Here is a 12,242-nt window from a genome sequence, read left to right as displayed (position 1 = left end):
CCGCTTGTCCCTTTTTGGTGTCGCGGGGGATCGCTGGAGCCTATCTCAGCTGCATTCAGGCGGAAGGCGGGGTACACCCTGGACAAGTCGCCACCTCATCGCAGGGCCAACACAGATAGACAGACAACATTCACACACTAGGGACCATTTAGTGTTGCCAATCAACCTATCCCCAGGTGCATGTCTTTGGAGGTGGGAGGAAGCCGGAGTACCCGGAGGGAACCCACGCAGTCACGGGGAGAACATGCAAACTCCACACAGAAAGATCCCGAGTCTGGGATTGAACCCAAGACTACTCAGGACCTTTGTATTGTGAGGCAGACGCACTAACCCCTCTTCCACCGTGCTGCCCCTACTATTTACTTATTCTGAAAATAAAAGTAAACTTGTCCATTTTACATTTTCAAAACAAAGACATACAACTTATTTTCGTAAAAATATTCAAATATTTAACAATGTATTGAAACAACAGTAGCATAAGGAAAGAAAAAAAAGAAACAAAATCAATATTACACTCATGATATTATTTTTGTCTTCGATGCTAATAGTTTTTATAATGTATTTTAGACTGTGGGAGGTTTTCATGTTCTTTTTACATTTCCTTTGGCATTATATATATCATATCTATCTATATATTGTCATGTCTGTGTAATCATGTTTTGTCTTAGTCATGTTTTTTTGTAGACTCTTTAGTTTCTGGCTTTTCATTCCCTTGTCTTGTTTCCATGATTACCCATTAGTTTCACCTGTTCCACGTTTGGACTCATTGTGCACTCTTGTTTGTCACCATAGCAACCCATTAGTTTTCACCTGTCACGTCACGCACCTGTTTCACGTTTTGAGTCACGCACCTGTTTTCGTTAATCATGTCTGTAGTATTTAAGTTCATTGTTTTTCAGTTTGTCTTTCTGGTGACATCTCCACATTTATGCTTCTGCACATTTCTGACTCTTTTTTTCATGTCCATCGTTCACGCTGCTCCTTTTTGTCCATACCAAGTAAGTTTTGTTTATTATTGCCACAGTTAGTGTTTTTTGTTGTTCATAGTTTTTGCCTATGTGCAAGTGTTTGGTTTCATAGTTTGTTCTCCGCCATTGTGCGCGCCATTTGTTTACTTCCTTGTTTTGTATTTATAGTGTTTAAATAAAAATGTACCTTCATTCCCGTCTCGCCCGAGCCAACTTTCCGTTGCCTTCGAGAAAAACTAAACCCCAGGACCAAGTCATCATATATATATATATATATATATATATATATATATATATATATATATATATATATATATATATATATATATATATATATATATATATATATATATCTATATCCATCTTCTTCCGCTTATCCGAGGTCGGGTCGCGGGGGCAGCAGCCTAAGCAGGGAAGCCCAGACTTCCCCCTCCCCAGGCACTTCGTCCAGCTCTTCCCGGGGGATCCCGAGGCGTTCCCAGGCCAGTCGGGAGACATAGTCTTCCCAACGTGTCCTGGGTCTTCTCCGTGGCCTCCTACCGGTCGGACGTGCCCTAAATACCTCCCGAGGGAGGCGATCGGGTGGCATCCTGACCAGATGCCCGAACCACCTCATCTGGCTCCTCTCGATGTGGAGGAGCAGCGGCTTTACTTTGAGCTCCCCCCGGATGACAGAGCTTCTCACCCTATCTCTAAGGGAGAGCCCCGCCACCCGGCGGAGGAAACTCATTTCGGCCGCTTGTACCCGTGATCTTGTCCTTTCGGTCATAACCCAAAGCTCATGACCATAGGTGAGGATGGGAACGTAGATCAACCGGTAAATTGAGAGCTTTGCCTTCCGGCTCAGCTCCTTCTTCACCAAAACGGATCGATACAGCGTCCGCATTACTGAAGATGCCGCACCGATCCGCCTGTTGATCTCACGATCCACTCTTCCCTCACTCGTGAACAAGACTCCGAGGTACTTGAACTCCTCCACTTGGGGCAGATGCATTATCTGGGGGGGGGGGGGGGGGGGTTGGAAGTAACGGGGGTGTATATTGTAGTCCTGGAAGAGTTCGTGCTGCAAAGGATTCTGGGTATTTGTTCTGTTGTGTTTATGTTGTGTTAATGTGCAGATGTTCTCCCAAAATGTGTTTGTCATTCTTGTTTGGTGTGGATTCAGTGTGGCGCATATTTCTAACAATGTTAAAGTTGCTTATACGGACACTCTCAGTGTAAACTGTATTGCTGTTGATGAAGTATGCGTTGCATTTACATGAGTGTGCTACAGGAGCCGCTCATATCTTGTGACAAGGCGGGCACGTTGCTAGAAGGGATGGAAAGCGGATGTGATGTCAGCTCGTAGAGGACGTTAAAAGCAGTGCCTGTAAGACACGCCCCCAAGACTGTGGAATACGAGATATATTGACTGATGAACACCTTCGTTCGATAATGAAGGTTGCCTCAGCTCAAAGTCTGAGCCCCAACATTAATGAACTAGCATTCAAGAAAAGATGCCAGGTATCTGGCTTGGGCACATCAGATTAGATCAGTGTGTTGCGAACTGAGCAGTTTAAAGTCCTGAATGGTTGGTTTATTCATTATTTTATTTTCAAATTTATTAGCCTGTGGAAAAAATTAATGTTGATGTTTACCTCAGAAGGCTGCAAATAGAAAAGAGGCATTCAATTTTTATTTAAATTGTATTTGATATGCCATTGATATTTTTTAATTATTATTATTATTATTTGAAACTGGATTTTGCATGTCACTATAAAGTTATATAAGCCTTGCTTGTTCAATATTTAATGTAAAACTTGTTTGTGTCCCTATCAAAAAGGTTAATTTGTTCAACCTTGGCCCGCGGCTTTGTTTAGTTTTAAATTTTGGCCCACTCTGTATTTGAGTTTGACACCCCTGGTCTAGATGATGAAGTAAGCTGGAAACTACATGTAAGTCATATAAAGAAAACATTTAAAGATTGACTGCGATAATAAATAGAACAAAATACATACCCACAAATATTAACTACCTTTATTGTACCCAACTTTAGTTGAAGCATACATTGTTTATTGCATAAAGGTCTGGGGACATACATATAAAACAATCACACAACAATATTCATATTACACAAGAGAGTAATAAAGACAATTAATAGAATGGATTATAGAGACCCAACAAATGATTCATAAAGTCACACATTTTAAAATTGTATAAAGGACAACTGCTCAAATGATGTATAAAGTAAATAATAATACGCTTCCAGAAGTGGTCCAGAAGATGTTTCAGATGTGAACCAGTAAATATGAACTAAGAGGGATTTATGTGTACTCAAAAGCAAAGGTATGAACACATGTAAAACAAATATGTATATCATATAAAGGAGTTCATCTATGGAATCATTTACAATTAGAAAATAAAATATGTAACACTTCATTATTTAAAAACACATATAAAACACTATTATGTATAAATATAAAAGTGAATTATGAATATCTACACATAAAATATTCATTGTATGTAACATATTTTATGTACTGTTTATTCTCACCTTTTCAGTCAAATTGTTCTGTTCATTTTAAAGTACACAAATGTGTATATTAACTCATGTACTTGACTGAAATAAAAGCACTAATCTGAAGTATTTACTCTATATATGTTATAAGCATAACAACAAGATTGTGTTACACACACAACAATGATGTCACACATGTTATATGTGCTGATGTGAGAAATTTTATTTCAAATCCTGCATCTTCATTTGCTGCTGCTGTTCTCACCAGCACACTTGTGTTTCTTACACTGGTACTTATAGGAGAATCTTTCACCACACACACTGCAACTCAACACTTTCTCTCCTGTGTGTGTTCTCATGTGTACTTTAAAAGTGTTTAGGTAACGGAAGCCTTTGTTGCAACTTGAACAGGAGTATGGTTTTTCACCAGTGTGTGTTCTCATGTGTACTTTTAAACTTACATTTTTTACAAAACTTTTACCACATTCTGAGCAGGAAAAAGGTTTGTCTCCAGTGTGTATTCTCATGTGTGTTTTTAAATTGGTCCTGAGAGTAAAATATTTATTGCAGACTGAACACGAAAAAGGTTTTTCTCCAGTGTGTATTCTCATGTGTTCTTTTAACTTGTGACTTACTGCAAAACTTTTACCACATTCTAAGCAGGGAAAAGGTTTTTCTCCAGTGTGTGTTCTCATGTGTGCTTTTAAACTTTGACTTACTGCAAAACTTTTACCACATTCTGAGCAGGAAAAAGGTTTTTCTCCAGTGTGTGTTGTCATGTGTGCTTTTAAACTTTGACTTACTGCAAAACTTTTACCACATTCTGAGCAGGAAAAAGGTTTTTCTCCAGTGTGTGTTCTCATGTGTATTTTCAAATGGCCCCTTTGATTAAAATCTTTACCGCAAGTTGAACATGAAAAAGGTTTTTCTCCAGTGTGTGTTCTCATGTGTATTTTTAGATGACAATTGTGTTTAAAGGTTTTGTCACAGTGAGAACATGTAAGGTGTGTGTTGTCAGTGTGACATGTCTTATCATCTTTAGAGTCTTCATCATCAGTGTCAGGAGAGTGTGACGTTGTGTCCTCACTATCTGATAGTGGAGCTAAGAGCTTGTCTGCTTGTGATCCTCCACAGTGGTCTCCATCAGCTTCTGTTGTCATGTGTTGAGTTGAGCTGCTGCTTGGAGGCTCCTCACTCTCACCTTTGACCTCATCATCTTCACTCTTCACACTGATGAGGTGTCTCTTGTCTTCCTCTATGAAGTGGTGGGACAGCCGCTGTTTTTCTTCATCTTTAATGTAGGGGGGCTGTGGCTCCTCTTCTTTCACGTGGAAGTGCTGTGACCTCTTCTGCTCCACACTGGAGGACCCCTCCTGCTGCTCAGGTGGACGATATTTTTCACAGACGTCTGCAGGACACAAGAAGACAAACACATGCTGGGATCGAAATAGATAAGATTTTACCAATTCAGATTTCATTTTCTATTCTGCTTTTACGATTTGGTTATTTGTGGACTCACTTTTGCTTTCACATTCAGTAAAAAGGAGAAGAAACAGGTCGATTAGCATCAACTTAGACTAGTTGAGAAGTAACATGATCGTACAAAGCCAACAGTGAGGTCTTAAGAGGCACAGATTTTACGGGTCCTCCATGAAGTGCCAGAGGGCCCTAAGCATCTGCTTTGAAAATATCTATAAAATTAAAATATTTTTGGAAAGAAATTAACAAAATACTACACGTTATTTTGTGGCAATTACAAAAGAATGTCCAGTATAATTCTCAGGGCATTCAATCAATCACAACTGGACTGTTAAACTGAACATATACACATAAATATATATATATATATATATATATATATATATATATATATATATATATATATATATATATATATATATATATATACATACCCCGCCTTCCACCCGATTGTAGCTGAGATAGGCTCCAGTACCCCCGCCACTCCGAAAGGGATAAGCGGTAGAAAATGGATGGATGGATGGATATATATACATATACACATGCATATATACAGTCACGATCAAAAATTTACGTACACTTGTAAAGAACATCATGTCATGGCTGTCTTGAGTTTCCAATCATTTCTACAACTCCTATTTTTTTGTGATAGAGTGATTGGAGCACATACTTGTTGGTCACTAAAAACATTCATGAAGTTTGCTTCTTTTATGAATTTATTATGGGTCTACTGAAAATGTGAGCAAATGTGAGGGTCAAAAGTATACATACAGCAATGTTAATATTTGCTTACATGTCCCTTGGCAAGTTTACCTGCAATAAGGCGCTTTTGGTAGCCATCCACAAGCTTCTGCTGGAATTTTTGACCACTCCTCTTGACAAAATTGGTGCGGTTCAGCTAAATTTGTTGGTTTTCTGACATAGACTTGTTTCTTCAGCATTGTCCACACGACTTTGGGAAGGCCATTCATGCAGCAGGTGATGTGTCGTGAACGTTGTCACAACTTGTTTATGAAGTTGTTGTTTTTTTACTGGGATGTTCACTTCTCCTTTATTTAACTGCAAACTGTATCAGTGTTCAATTAACATCAATACTAGCTCAAATGTTTTGTCATCTCATTGAATTGAACGCTGGCTGTGAAGATTGTGTATTCGATGTGAGAGGTGTCACTAGTCTTTATTTTTGTTGGCCAAACTGTTGCACTGAACTACAAGGAGGCGTTGTTGGAGAAGAACAAAGCTTGTTTATTAGACTTCATCTTCATTAGCCAAACTGCTTTGAGTTTTATATTAATATCAAAAAGTAAACGCCATGATTTAGTTGTGTTTTTTCATGTCACAAAGGTGTTATATGTTTGACATGACATATTATGCCATGAAATATATATTCCTGGGTCTTCCCCGTGGCCCTTAAACGTGCTCTAAACACCTCCCTCGGGAGGCGTTCAGGTGGCATCCTGACCAGATGCCCGAACCACCTCATCTGGCTCCTCTCGATGTGGAGGAGCAGCGGCTTTACTCTGAACTCCTCCCGGATGGCAGAGCTTCTCACCCTATCTCTAAGGGAGAGCCCCGCCACCCGGCGGGGGAAACTCATTTCGGCCGCTTGTACCCGTGATCTTGTCCTTTTGGTCATAACCCAAAGCTCATGACCATAGGTGAGGATGGGAACGTAGATAGACCGGTAAATTGAGAGCTTTGCCTTCCGGCTCAGCTCCTTCTTCACCACAACGGATCGATACAGCGTCCGCATTACTGAAGACGCCGCACCGATCCGCCTGTCGATCTCACGATCCACTCTTCCCTCACTCGTGAGCAAGACTCCTAGGTACTTGAACTCCTCCACTTGAGGCAGGGTCTCCTCCCCAACCCGGAGATGGCACTCCACCCTTTTCCAGGCGAGAACCATGGACTCGGACCTGGAGGTGCAGATTCTCATCCCAGTCGCTTCACACTCGGCTGCGAACCGATCCAGTGAGAGCTGAAGATCCTGGCCAGATGAAGCCATCAGGACCACATCATCTGCAAAAAGCAGAGACCTAATCCTGCAGCCACCAAACCCAATCCCCTCAACGCCTTGACTGCGCCTAGAAATTCTGTCCATAAAAGTTATGAACAGAATCGGTGACAAAAGGGCAGCCTTGGCGGAGTCCAACCCTCACTGGAAACGTGTCCGACTTACTGCCGGCAATGCGGACCAAGCTCTGACACTGATCATACAGGGAGCGGACAGCCACAATCAGACAGTCCGATACCCCATACTCTCTGAGCACTCCCCACAGGACCTCCCGAGGGACACGGTCGAATGCCTTCTCCAAGTCCACAAAGCACATGTAGACTGGTTGGGCAAACTCCCATGCACCCTCAAGGACCCTGCCGAGAGTATAGAGCTGGTCCACAGTTCCACGACCAGGACAAAAACCACACTGTTCCTCCTGAATCCAAGGTTCGACTATCCGGCATAGCCTCCTCTCCAGTACACCTGAATAGACCTTACCGGGAAGGTTGAGGAGTGTGATCCCACGATAGTTGGAACACACCCTCCAGTTCCCCTTCTTAAAGAGAGGAACCACCACCCTGGTCTGCCAATCCAGAGGTACCGCCCCCGATGTCCACGCGATGCTGCAGAGTCTTGTCAACCAAGACAGCCCCACAGCATCCAGAGCCTTAAGGAACTCCGGGCGGCTCTCATCCACCCCCGGGGCCTTGCCACAGAGGAGCTTTTTAACTACCTCAGCAACCTCAGCTCCAGAAATAGGAGAGCCCACCACAGATTCCCTAGACACTGCTTCCTCATAGGAAGACGTGTTAGTGGGATTGAGGAGGTCTTCGAAGTATTCCTTCCACCGATCCACAACATCCGCAGTCGAGGTCAGCAGAACACCATCCGCACCATACACGGTGTTGACAGTGCACTGCTTCACCATCCTGAGGTGGCGGATGGTGGTCCAGAATCGCTTTGAAGCCGTCTGGAAGTCGTTTTCCATGGCTTCCCCGAACTCCTCCCATGTCTGAGTTTTTGCCTCCGCGACCACTGAAGCCGCACACCGCTTGGCCTGTCGGTACCTGTCCGCTGCCTCCGGAGTCCTATGAGCCAAAAGAACCCGATAGGACTCCTTCTTCAGCTTGACGGCATCCCTCACCGCCGGTGTCCACCAACGGGTTTTAGGATTACCGCCACGACAGGCACAAACTACCTTGCGGCCACAGCTCCAATCAGCCGCCTCGACAATAGAGGTGCGGAACATGGTCCACTCGGACTCAATGTCCAGCACCGCCCTCGTGACATGTTCAAAGTTCTTCCGGAGGTGGGAATAGAAACTCTCTCTGACAGGAGACTCTGCTAGGCGTTCCCAGCAGACCCTCACAATGCGTTTGGGCCTGCCAGGTCTGTCCGGCATCCTCCCCCACCATCGCAGCCAACTCACCACCAGGTGGTGATTGGTAGAAAGCTCCGCCCCTCTCTTCACCCGAGTGTCCAAAACATGAGGCCGCAAATCCGATGACACAACTACAAAGTCGATCATGGAACTGCGGCCTAGGGTGTCCTGGTGCCAAGTGCACATATGGACACCCTAATGTTTGAACATGGTGTTTGTTATGGACAATCTGTGACGAGCACAAAAGTCCGATAGCAAAACACCACCCGGGTTCAGATCCGGGCGGCCATTCTTCCCAATCACGCCTCTCCAGGTTTCACTGTCGTTGCCAACATGAGCGTTGAAGTCAACCAGTAGGACAAGGGAATCACCCGGGGGAGCACTTTCCAGTACTTCCTCGAGTGTATCCAAAAAGGGTGGGTACTCTGAACTGCTGTTTGGTGCGTAAGCACAAACAACAGTCAGGACCCGTCCCCCCACCCGAAGGCGGAGGGAGGCTACCCTCTTGTCTACTGGGTTGAACCCCAACGTGCAGGCTTTGACCCGGGGGGGCAACAAGAATTTCTACCCCAGCTCGTCGCCTCTCACTGCGTGTGGAAGAGAGTCCAACCCCTCTCGAAAGAACTGGTTCCAGAGCCCTTGCTGTGCGTCAAGGTGAGTCCGACTATATCTAGCCGGAACTTTTCTACCTCGCGCACTAGCTCAGGCTCCTTCCCCCCAGCGAGGTGACGTCCCACGTCCCAAGAGCTAGCTTATGTAGCCGAGGATCGGACCGCCAAGTGCCCTGCCTACGGCTGCCGCCCAGCTCACAATGCACCCGACCTCTATGACCCTTGCTATGGGTGGTGAGCCCATTGGAGGGGTGACCCACGTTGTCTCTTCGTGCTGTGCCCGGCTGGGCCCCATGGGGACAGGCCCGGCCACCAGGCGCTCGCCATCGTGCCCCAACTCCGGGCCGGGCTCCAGAGGGGGGCCCCGGTGACCCGCGTCCGGGCGAGGGAAATCTGAGTCTTTGTTGTTTCATTCCCAGAGAAGTCTTCGAGCTGCTCTTTGTCTGATCCGTCACCGAGGACCTGTTTGTCTTGGGAGACCCTACCAGGGGGCATGAAAGCCCCCGGACAACATAGCTCCTCGGATCATTGGGACACAGGAGTGGAGCTCCTGCCTCGAAGTAAAATAATATTTGTTTATAATAATGTTTATTGTTTGTATATCCTGTAATCATGTTTATTTTGTTTGTGTGTATGTCCTATAATCATGTTTATTGTGTGTATGTCCTATAATAATGTTCACCTATAAAAACACCATAGTTAAAGGTCAGTTATTTTCATGTTGCTGCTGACATTTAAACGTGTCCTCTTAAACCAGAGCACTTAATTTCAATGTTTTTTTTTTAATATTGGAGATTTAATTGGACTTTTCTTATATTAATTTCAAGGCTTTTATTTGTTTTCTTGTCTCAAAACCCCTCTTAGGTTGGGATCCTATAATACAAAACCTACTTTTTTTTCTTGTTGGTATCTGTTTTTGTGTATTTGGATTCAGGAATTGTCTTTTTTATTAGAATGCTTTTCGATCCGAAACGATACAGTTAGTTGAAAATTCACTGCATAAAAATTATGTTAAAAAAATGCAGTGCTGAAAAATGTGCTGCTTCAAAAAGCAAGGCTCACTTCCGTTAAAAGTCTAAAACCACCTTCCGGGCTACATTATACACCCCCCTCCCCCCTCTAACCCCGCCCACCTCAACCGACGCACGGAGGGGAGAGGGGGCGGTGTTTGGTGGTCGCGGGGTATATAATGTAGCCCGGAAGAGTTAGGAATACAAGGGATTCTGGGTATTTGTTCTGTTGTGTTACGGTGCGGATGTTCTCCCGAAATGTGTTTGTCATTCTTGTTTGGTGTGGGTTCACAGTGTGGCGCATATTAGTAAGAGTGTTAAAATTGTTTATATCACCACCCTCAGTGTGACCTGTATGGCTGTTGACTAAATATGCCTTGCAGTCACTCACGTGTGTATGCAGAAGCCAAATGCAACATGTGACTGGGCCGTCACGCAGACAGTGTGGTGGTAAAGCGGACACTGAAGGCAGTGCCATCACGGCACGTCCTCAATATTGTTGTCCTGGTGAAAATTGGAGAAAGGTTACCCCGGGAGATTGTCAGGAGGGGCACTGAAATTCGGAAGTCTCCCGGAAAAATCGGGAGTGTCGGCAAGTATGCAGCTGAGCCGCATCAGAGTGGTCAAAGAGCCGCATGCGGCTCCGGTGCCGCGGGTTGCCGACCCCTGACCTAGTGGTACGCCAAGGATTGGAATTGGGGGTTAAATCACCAAAAATGATTCCCGGGCGCGGCACCGCTGCTGCCTACTGCTCCCCTCACCTCCCAGGGGTGAACAAGGGGATGGGTCAAATATAGAAGACAAATTTCGCTGGTACTTTAACTTTAACTTAACATAAACACAACAGAACAAATACCCAGAATCCCATGCAGCCCTAACTCTTCCGGGCTACATTATACACCCCCCCCCCCCCCCCCCCTTACCAACAAAACCCGCCCACCTCAACCGATGCACGGAGGGGGTGGGGGGGTTGATGTGTGGGTGAGCAGGGTTGAGGGGGCAGGGTTTGGTGGTAGCGGGGGGAGGGGGGGTGTATAATGTTAAGGCTGCATGGGATTCTGGGTGTTTGTTCTGTTGTGTTTATGTTGTCTTAAAAAAACACATTAAACATACACATTTCTCCCGAAATGTGTTTGTCATTCTTGTTTGGTTTTGGTTCACAGTGTGGCGCATTATTAATAAGAGTGTTAAAGTTGTTTTATACGGCCACCGTCAGTGTGACCTGTATGGCTGTTGACCAAGTATGCCTTGCTTTTACTGTACGTATGTGTGCAAGCAGAAGCCTCATACAACGTGTGGCTGGGCCGGCACGCTGTTTGTAGAGGTTGTAGAGGGCGCTAAATGCTGTACCATCACGGCACGCCCTTATTATTATTGTTAAGGTGAAATTCGGAGAATATTTGCCCCGGGGAGAGGCACTGAAATCCGGAAGTCTCCCGGGAAAATCGGGAGGTCGGCAAGTATGCAGCTGAGCCGCATCAGAGTGATCAAAGAGCCGCATGCGGCTCCAGAGCCGCGGGTTGCCGACCCCTGATCTACAACAACCCACACTCATAGACATCTTACGTCAGAGCCCTACGGCAACTCTGGAGGGACAAAACTCCTCCTCCTTACATAATACTCTGAGGTAACTTGGGACACCCTGAACTGTTTGTTACAATCATGTGTCTGAGTACACATATTAATCAAAATTAACTTAACACGTCATGTTCATGTTAATGATGAAATATAAAGTTAGTAAAGATGTGAGAGTAAGAAGTAAACAAACCTGTTCCGTGTAACACAACTTGAGGTTTCTTGAAAACAGCGTCCAGTAGTTGACCTAGTCTCTTATTCTCTTCTATTGTTCGAGAAAGTTCTTCTTTGTACTCTGCCATCGTTCTTTCGCACATTTTCACACAATCACAACACTTTACACTCACACTTGATCTTAACTAAGCGATGTGTTGATCAAATCCGCGTCTCTTTGTTAGCAGCTAACAAGCTAAGCTAACTAGCATGCTAAGCTAAGTAGCGCGCTAAAACAAGTAGCAAGCTAAGCGGGCCTAATAATGTCCAAAGTTGACTGAGACGAGTGGAGTTTATCCTGACACGGAGGATGAATAAAGTGTAGTTAGTAGCGATGTGAGGAGATGTGCCGAGGCTTAGAAGCGTGTGTGGAGTGAAGGAGGACTTTGCTGCAAAGCGCATATCCTCCACGCATGCGTCACTTAGGGGCGGGGCCAAAGAGTCATAGTGATGGGCAAGTCATGAACGATTCCTTCTAAATGTATGTTTTCATGGTGTCTACACAAAAA

At 44.7% G+C, this 12,242-nt stretch overlaps 3 protein-coding genes across 4 annotated transcripts in view; 2 read left to right on the top strand and 1 right to left on the bottom strand.

The window, feature by feature from the left end:
* Window positions 1-12,242, top strand: part of LOC140679856 (uncharacterized) — a 127,027-nt gene that overhangs the window by 5,770 nt on the left and 109,015 nt on the right. The window lies entirely within an intron of this gene.
* The window catches only part of LOC140676656 (uncharacterized), a 310,270-nt gene that overhangs the window by 199,758 nt on the left and 98,270 nt on the right, over window positions 1-12,242 (top strand). The window lies entirely within an intron of this gene.
* On the bottom strand, window positions 2,999-12,158 carry LOC133623536 (uncharacterized). 2 transcript variants are annotated; one of them, XM_072916211.1, is made up of 3 exons: window positions 11,714-12,158; window positions 4,220-4,873; window positions 2,999-3,967 (listed from the first exon to the last, which is right to left on the bottom strand). In XM_072916211.1, the coding sequence occupies exons 1-3, from the start codon at window positions 11,835-11,837 to the stop codon at window positions 3,708-3,710; spliced, it is 1,038 nt and encodes a 345-aa protein (XP_072772312.1). In that variant the 5' UTR covers window positions 11,838-12,158; the 3' UTR covers window positions 2,999-3,707. The 2 variants fall into 2 exon arrangements, with proteins under 2 accessions (XP_072772312.1, XP_072772311.1); XM_072916210.1 differs by having other exon boundaries at window positions 2,999-4,873.

Source organism: Nerophis lumbriciformis, linkage group LG26 (assembly GCF_033978685.3).
Source record: "Nerophis lumbriciformis linkage group LG26, RoL_Nlum_v2.1, whole genome shotgun sequence".
In the NCBI taxonomy this organism is placed as follows: domain Eukaryota; kingdom Metazoa; phylum Chordata; class Actinopteri; order Syngnathiformes; family Syngnathidae; genus Nerophis; species Nerophis lumbriciformis.
Note: the sequence above shows the minus strand (reverse complement) of the source record. Positions and strands in the feature narration are given on the sequence as shown.

What these genes read in the sequence shown, in the direction of transcription:
- LOC133623536 (XM_072916210.1), bottom strand. Translation starts at nt 11,837, where the DNA reads ATGTGCGAAAGAACGATGGCAGAGTACAAAGAAGAACTTTCTCGAACA. An exon ending in AGTTGTGTTACACGGAACAG is followed by an intron (nt 4,874 to 11,713) that starts GTTTGTTTACTT and finishes TGTGTCCTGCAG; the next exon opens with ACGTCTGTGAAAAATATCGT.